This window comes from Apaloderma vittatum, unplaced genomic scaffold (genome assembly GCF_000703405.1).
Source record: "Apaloderma vittatum isolate BGI_N311 unplaced genomic scaffold, ASM70340v1 scaffold13222, whole genome shotgun sequence".
Taxonomy (NCBI): Eukaryota; Metazoa; Chordata; class Aves; order Trogoniformes; family Trogonidae; genus Apaloderma; species Apaloderma vittatum.
In genome coordinates this window covers 22211-30940 of record NW_009704234.1, presented here as the reverse complement: position 1 = coordinate 30940, position 8730 = coordinate 22211, and the positions used below count along the sequence as shown (strand labels likewise).

Sequence of the window (8730 nt, the reverse complement as noted above, 5' to 3'; positions counted from 1 at the left end):
CCAAGAGTTTCTCATCCGGCCTTGCAAAATTTGAACAGGTACATACAGTTCACTATTTATATTTAGCATTCTGCCTATCTAAATCTCGTTCTCCAAAAGATGTGGTGACAGGAAGATTTAATCGTACGAGTAAACTGGAACTCTTCAGTAGAGGCCTGCACTGATTTGATGTTCTTTTTTGTATCTCTATTTTAAAATCAGCATACAGAAGGTATTAGAGGTGTAGAGAAAGAACAGTTTCAGTTTGTTTCTTCACTAACCTCTCTACTGAGTAAAGATCAGTGTAAAACACAGGAGGAATATTTCAAAAGCTAGTAAGTAAAAAAAGAAAACTCTGATGTTTACTTTGGACTTTGTATCTCCACTCCCTCTCCGGTCTAAACTAAGTGAAAAAAATCATTTTGTTCAAAGTCAGGTCAGAATGATGGACGAAATATCGGTGCTTTGAAATTATTTCAATATAGTGTTATTCTTCCACTCACTCACTAAGATAAAGGCGTCTCCAAAGCATCAAGACCTGATGGGACTCAGATATTTATCCACAGTAGCTTAGAAATTAAGTAGTCAATTTAAAAGGGAAAAAAAAAATAATTTTTGAACAAGTTATTGATCCCCAACGTTTTCAACGAGCTTACAGAAAATCCAGTAGAACCTTACTATTTAAGACTGGAAGATTAAGGGTAGATCATTTCTCTGTGGCCGCTTTGCAACACTCAAGTGCTGAGAGTTAACCCAGGATGACACACTTCCACACGTGTTCTGTTCACATCAGTGGAGTCTTGTAATTCAGCTTTCTTTCCTGTCCTATAACTGTATTTATATTTAATGGAAAATCAGTCAAAATGAGGTAGCACTGCCACTCTCTTTGCTGGAATGTGGACAGATCTTGGCCTAAAATTTTAAACGGTGACTTAGTAAGATTCTACCGTAATCTACACAGAATATATAAAACACAAACCTTTTCCAGAATAAGGCCACTAATTTTGCCATTGGCAACAGGCAGTGAGAAATAGCAGTTAAAAAAAAACCAAAACCTCGCTTGCTTATAGAGGTGTTTTTGAGGCAATAAACCGTTGGGAGAAGTATAGACACATTGTCCTCTCATCCCTCCTTTTTCCAGTATAAGGATCTCTGCTTCCTGTATGTACTATTCCGTGGGGAGAAAATTCAGTCTATTTTCTTAGCTGGGAGTCTAAGCAAGTCCAAGCTACATTTAAAGATGGGGACGGCACTGTAAAACAGGAGGATTACAAGCTTCCCATGAGTCATGGTCATGACAGTCTGATGTCCAGATGCCAAGATTCGATACCAGGGCCCATAAAAAGGATCTGAGACGGCGGGGCACAACATGTTGTTCAAATTCACTTCCGTAACCTGAGAAAGCGACAACAAATTTATAAATTAACAATATTTTTTTTTTTGTGCTTCGCTGATTCAGACACCTAAAATGGTAATTTTGAAATTACCACAATAATGAAAAATGTTTAGGTGACACTCCTTCGTTCAACACAAGTAGGGCAGCTTTCAGAAGGAAAGCAGATCCAGATTCAGCTGCGCATTTAATAGATGGATTTATGCAGGTACGTAACCATTTTTTTAGCAATACTTGTAAGATGCGAGATGCAAATGCTCATTAGAACATGCAATTAAAAATTTGCATGCAAGTAGTCTTATCCACATATATAGATATATACTGACTAGTTTTTCAAAGTGTCCGTGTGTTTTTTGTTGAATGTACTTGCAAACTATCCATTTATTAACCCGTATTTACTTACCAGTCCCAGAATCTGCAAGATGCTAAAATGATATACAAACATTAACCCCGTGGATAAAAGAGCCCACCAGAAATTGCAGAGTGGTTCTGGAGTGTAGATACCTTGAAAAGAAAGGAATACATTAGTATTCAGCTGAATTGCTGTGTCCATCAAACACTCATGAATAATCCTCTCTCCTTCTCTGTGGATGTCAGGGCATCTGGCTTTAGCTGATAACCTACTCAATACCACCGCAGTAATTAATATTTGAGAGTCTTATTTCTTACCTGGAGCATCCTCATCAGTTTCTTCTCTCCTCCTGGTCCAGCAGTTAAAAACACAGTATGTTGCCTCCCTAAGCTCGCCTATTTCTCACCAACACCAGTAACTTTTATCTCATTCTTCCTTCTACCACAGAAGCACTAAATGATTTTAAAATACAATAATGGCACATGATAAATCTTCAAAAATCAGGTTGTTTATACATAAACACGTGCTTCTTATGGGGGCTACGACTTTAACATGCACAGAGCTAACCTAGGTAGTGGCAGTTCCAGCACAGCCCAATTGCCATTTCCTGATTTTACGGTTGTTTAACAACTACTGAAAAGTCACTTGCACCAATAACGTCCAGGAACAGAAAAGCTGCATTAAGTATTCAAGCCATTAATGACAGACTGTACTTTTAAATGAAAACTGTTGTGGAGATATTTTCAGATATACACTACAGACAATGTTATAATCAGTACATATCACAGATACCATAAAAATATTTTTTTTTCCCTTCAAATGAAGTAGCAGGGATCCCATTATTCTTGGGTTCACCTTTGTCTCTCCTCCTGAAACTGAGTTTTGTCAATTTACTGACAAAATACAATGTCACGTGATGTAGAATGTACCAAGGACATCAGATCTAATGAAATACCCTTAGATACAAGACTATTTTTGGAAATAAATATTCAAACATCATACGGTGAGAACAAAAACCGTTTACAGAGTACTCAAGACTCTTACTAGCAAGATATGAAACTTTCAGTGTAAAATATGCAGAAAATATTTTCTTTGTGACTTTAATAACTGAGCCTAGGGACGCAAAAGAAAAGACGCACAATGCCATGCCACTTGGTTGCTCTAAGAAGTTGCAGAGTTTCAGGTGATAATAAAAATACTCTGCTATTTTTTACGTGCCTTTGTCTGCTCCCTGATCCAGGAGGTATTATTAAATACTGCAACATGTATCCAGTGCTCAAAGGATAGCTTACAGCACAGAGTGCAATATTCCTATTAGCCTTTGCTAGCTAGCACTTTCACTAATTACCAGGAGGTAATTACAGACTTCAGCATATACTGTACAAGGCCACTGGGACTCAAATAGCTACACCTGCATCGTGAGCTATGACAGAACTCAGACTAAAGCTGGTATGAGTACGCCTGTGCACAGTATCTTCTGCAGATAAAAGCAAGTAACTGCTGTTAACTTGCTTTACCACACCACCATGCAACAGTGCCTCCTGGCTCAGGTTTAAAATCCCTACAGGACTGCTTTCTCCATCCCTGGTGCCCTTGTACAATTCTTGTCCACGTACTTTCCTTCCGCCCACCATGCCAGTTCAGATTATTTCAGGGAGCTACTGCAAAAAAAAAAAATCAATCTAATTTAATTCTCATTTTGTGACTGTCACAAGTTAAAAATTACCTTTATTGTCTAAAACTGTGCATCTGTTCATTGTCCATTCAAAATATCATAGCTTCTGCTGCTAGTCAGAGTGTAAGGTGATTGTATGCTTGAATGACAACAGCACATATGCAGCCCATATATCTCTTGCTGACTGGAACGAGCAACAATGTCGGTTTAATTACCCAAGATACAACTGCACACCATGGTTTAATAAGCACGCTGTGACTCAGCTGCTTTCTGCTCAAATATGAGCAAGCAAGTTACTTTAAAAGCATAAGGCAGCTTATGAGATTTCTTATCCAGTGGGTAGGTGAAGGTCAGGAGAAGTGTCTGAACTGTAAACAAAATCCAGAGGTAAAAGGGAGCTCTACATGAGGTTCAGGGCAGAAATTCACAACCGGCTAATTCTTTGAACATACTTAGCAAGCATGAGCTAAGGACTGGCACCCTATTTAGAAAATGGTATAGGAAGCTTTCATGAATGTAATTTCTATTTAAGAAAACTCCACTGCCTGAAAACATCAGATACATGATACCACCTTGAATAAGGTTTTTCATTACAGAGAGCAAGAGAAGCAGCAGAAGCTCAGAAGGTCACGCAGAGACATGAGCCTTCCTCTTCCTCTCCAGCTCTCTTAAATCACCAAACAAGATTATCCTGAAACAGTCAAGCTACAAGAGAGACCACAGCATGTGCAGCCAGAAGAGCAGCACACACCTCCAGGTGCTGAACGGTGCCACAGCCACCCTGCTGCTAGAGGGGCGACTGGTGAGCACAGCCAGACAGTGAACCTGGCATTTACGGCAAATACACGAGATTCAGGAGGGAAAGAAAAGCCAGAATAGGAATAGGGAAGCTGCCAGAAGGAGAGTAGGAAAATAACGCAAAAGAATTGACAGGTCTCCAATTAGGAGTTTCGGTGAAAGCGCTGTAACGCACATTATTGAGTATTTCAATGAGGACAGAGATAAACTAGATTAATGACTACCTACCTGTATTCAAATATATGGTGATTTTTTTCTGGATTACTACTAAGGTATATATTAAAGCCTGCTTCATAACTTAAAAGCTAGGGAAGGATATAGCTAAATACAGGTAAGTGACAGAAAACAGAGAAGTGGCTGTGAAAGGGTACAACAGCTAGAAATGCCTTTAAACACGGTAATCCCCTTCACTCTTGCCAGCAAGTCCCAACAGCCAATGGAAAGCGTAAGTTTAAATCCCCAATTGCTTTAATTGCGCTTTCCTAATTTACAGTCACAGGAAAAACGATCCTTTTGTCTGTACTTGGTATCTGCATTCTACATCTTAGCCCAGCTTCTCCTTAGGTGAGAAATGCTGCACTGCCCCGAAGAAAGGTGGCTACATCCAGCTGCTCCTGCCCATCTTCCAAAGTGCAACAGGGACGTGCTCCAGAGTGGAAAAGGAAAAAAAAAAAAAAAATCAGCAACTTCTGCTGACTTTTTGATAATGCCATAGGACTTCATCTCTTCTGACAGCACTTTTGAAGTCACTTCAATCAAGGGGGAAAAAGCTTCACGACTTGAGTCAGGGAGACACTTTCTTTATTGCTTATGAAGATTCAGCACTTGCCTTCTAAGCTGAAAATTCTGACTCTACTCCCAGCGAACAACTCACCTAGTTTATTTAGGGTGTATATGTCCGAGTGTACAACTGCGAATCCGCTCTTAAAACACACGGAGCCAGACCAAAGGACTGTCCAGAATTTCCAGCCTCATTACTGTCACTTTTGGCTCCAAAAGAAGATTCCTCCCTCCTCCCTCTCCCCCCTAAAAAAATTACAACCACATCAATTTGCCATCCACAGCGTGGAGAAGCTGCACTTGCATTGTGAATTCTGAGAATTTGTACAGACATTTCCACGGAGCAGATGCTGGAGACCATCTCCCCCTGCAGGCTACAGAGCCACACAACCTTTTGGTGACTCCGATACAAAGGGCCCTGCTGAAGCACACAAGATCCTCTAGAAGTTCAGGTACTGCTGTTCCTACATCAGATTGCTCCTTAAAATCCTACACACTCCTCAGTATCACCATCCTCTTCTACTTCATTAAGCTAGTAAGTCAGCTAAGTAATGCTGGGGCTCTAAACACAAGAAAGATTATCTCCTGAAATAATCTGCTATAAATTAACCCTTATTTCAAGCTATTCTTTGGGGAAAAAAAAAAAATTTGCTCACAGCACTCAGGAAATAACAATTCCATTTTGATTACATTTCAACATGACTTGAAACGCTAAAATATGGTGCCCATCTACTCTTTGCAAGCTACAAGGACACAGCATTCCTGAAACAACCAGGTAAGCTGAACCAGAGCTGTAGGTCACTGGTTTCCCTTGTGCTTAGGAGGCAAGACTCTTGTTTACCTGTCAAAAAAAACCCAGTATGAATACTTTCATAGCTTCTGGATTGGTTTACTGCTGCAGAGTAAACTCACTAAAGCTCAATGAGACCATGGGCATTCTACTAATGAGGTGTCACAGTCAGTTGAGTGATCAGGAACCAACTGCATAAGAAATTCAAGTCACTAGTTACGCAGCCTAGGGCAATTTCAATTGATTATATTTAGCCAACAAAGTTCTAGTAGAAATTTCATTGCTACTCTGTCAACATTAGGTGGCAGCAAATACCTGTACATTAATAAAGGGCAAAATTTTAAAAACCTGCCCTGTAAACTGCAGACATAGTCCTACCAGCCCCAGGAAGCAGGTGCTGAAGATCCCAGAGAACCTTTACTTCAAAACAAACAAAAACCCAAGCAAAAAAAAAGTCAACCAATAAACAAACAAAAAAATATCAAAGGAATGCATCAAGTAACATCCAAGTAAAACAAAAGGAATATATGACTTAAAATGATGTTAAAAAGATGTGACCAGGCTGCCGTTCATGCAGCCTCCTCCCTGCCCACCCAGCACCAACAACGACGAGGAGTTTGGGTAACTCCTACAACTCCGCTGCACTTGAGCATTATTTACCAGAACTTCAAGGTATCAAAGATGGACTAAAATTAAACGTGGCTGGCATAATTCTCTGGTAAGATAAAGAAACAGAATGATCTTTTGAAGTATAATACTTTTTCCTTTGGATCGTTTTCACTTAGTTTCACTCAGCAGTGAGGAATCAAAAGCTTGTAAACCTATAGTGAAGTTGGTGTGAAGGATTCTAAGTGACTGCTCGTACCAAATAAAGATTCACCAGAATGGAAGAGGTGACTGTGCTTGTTCTGGGCATTCGCAGAATTGGATCCCTTTGCTTGACATCGCATCCTCAGGGTTTTCGTTAAAAGCTACTGAACATCTGGACCGTAAATTATCCTCTTTTATTTCCTGGATGAAACAATTTAGCTCTGCTAGAAAAATAGAGCTGGAAGCGTTTCAACGCTAGGGGGGGGCAGAGCATCACACCAGTGAATCCAGACTGCATTCCCTTCCACAGAGGGACGGACAACTGGCTACTGGAAAAATTTGGGATTCCCAGACTTACTGACCTATTGTGACCGCCAGTTAGTAATTTTGTTAGAAAAGATAACAAGCAAGCTATTTCATTTCACTAATATGCATCACTACATTTCATTAGAGATTCAGAAATTCAGAAATGTAATTTGCTGACTATTCACATGAGGATAACAATTTTCAGCTCATTTTAAGCTGCAGTATTTCAAGAGGCATCCAATAAGACAAAAGTCTTAAAAATACAATCACCACCAACTTCAAATGTTGCAAGATGACAGAGATGCTACTCAAGAAAAACAGTGCACATCCTATCAATATATTTTTTACACCCCTTTGTGGAAAAACACCACTTGTTTATTTCTATTTCAGTGCCTGACACAAGTTTTTTTAGCCAGGTTACAATTCCAACATAACACCAGAGACTATTAAGTAACAACATAACAAAAATTGGTACAGAAGATGAAGAGCAAAGCCTGTGGTAACCATTGAGCACAGTTTTTTCACTGCATGTGACCAAATCAATATACAGAAATTGTCAACCTACCTCCTTTCTGCAGCAGATAGATGGGCACGACATAAAGCATTACATGCTGGATGTAATAAATTTCCATTTCGAATGGAAGCTGTGGAATAACAAAAATACTTGTAAATGTCTTTTATCAGTAACAACCAATTTACAAGAAAACATACTCCGTGATGCTCCCTTCGGTTCAGTTATTCACGCATTAAGGGTCGGTGCTTTGAACGTGCAGGTAACTGTACTCTGTTCCCCTGGCCACAAAGGCAAGGGTGCACTTGAAGAAGACAATTCTCAAAATTAGCCAGAAGCACAACAGAGAAGGAATAACATAAGATTGTTTTTTCCCCTTTTTTAGTTAGCATAATTACCAATAACGATGCAAAAGTAATCAAACCATAAACTTTACACACCTCGTATGACAGTTGGCTGTTTAGAGTGAAAAGCTAATTGCTGTCTTTTGAGGGCTAGAACTCTACGGATGAGGTCTTATATATAAAAATTATATAAATACACAAAACTAATTACTGAGGAGGCCTGTGCAAAAATAAAAAAAACCTCTGATCTACAGCAATCTGCATGCATAAAGCCTGCTAAGCTTAAGCAATAAAATATAAAATAACCAATATTTTATTGCTTTTAAAAAGATGCTGCAGAAGGATGTATGTAAACAAGTTACTAGTTACTAGCAAATCAAGTATTTCTCACCTTCTGACAACTTTCAGGAAATTACAATTAGTCATTTGTGTGTTTAGTAGTTAAATTCATGTTAGTTCTCCAAGTCAGACAGCCTGCACTAAAAATAACTTGAATCACAACTCCAAGTTTGAGTCCCTTAATCCAGACCCAACTAATTCTAGCTCTATATCAGTTAGAAAAGGTGATGCACTGTATGGGAAAGCTATTCCTAGCTGTAAATGCCTTTGCTTGTATGTATCTGTTAAGCTAAAGCAACCCATTTAAAACTGCACAGTAGTAGAAAAGATTCAAACTCAAATTTAGAATTCAACTTCCCGCTGCAGCTCACTCAAAGCTGAAAGGACATGCATTTCCATGATTTTTCAGAAATGAAAATTGGACAGTACTGCCACACAAGTACAAAATCTCACAGGAATGGAAACCATTAGCTTCGGTTCAAATGCAGACTCGTTCTATCATTCTACAGGCTAAAGCGAATCCAGACACATCATAGCTTGTCTGTTGGGTAGAAATCCAAAAAAGAAAACTTAAAAAGTCGTCCTTTTCTATTATTGTTCTGAGACACTGAAGTCATGGTGTTGAAATAGAAACATTACAAAAACTTCTACAT

The 8730-nt window shown here is 39.1% G+C and overlaps 1 protein-coding gene across 1 annotated transcript in view; it reads right to left on the bottom strand.

Annotated features, from left to right (window-relative positions):
* Window positions 1-783: 783 nt before the first annotated feature.
* TMEM164 (transmembrane protein 164) overlaps window positions 784-8730 on the bottom strand; it is a 30094-nt gene continuing 22147 nt past the window's right edge. Inside the window, exons 4-6 of the mRNA XM_009864980.1 lie at window positions 7449-7527; window positions 1776-1876; window positions 784-1374 (exon numbers count right to left, since the gene is read on the bottom strand). Coding sequence (XP_009863282.1) covers window positions 1168-1374; window positions 1776-1876; window positions 7449-7527 — 387 coding nt within the window. The 3' untranslated portion in view covers window positions 784-1167. The remainder of the gene's footprint in view (window positions 1375-1775; window positions 1877-7448; window positions 7528-8730) is intronic.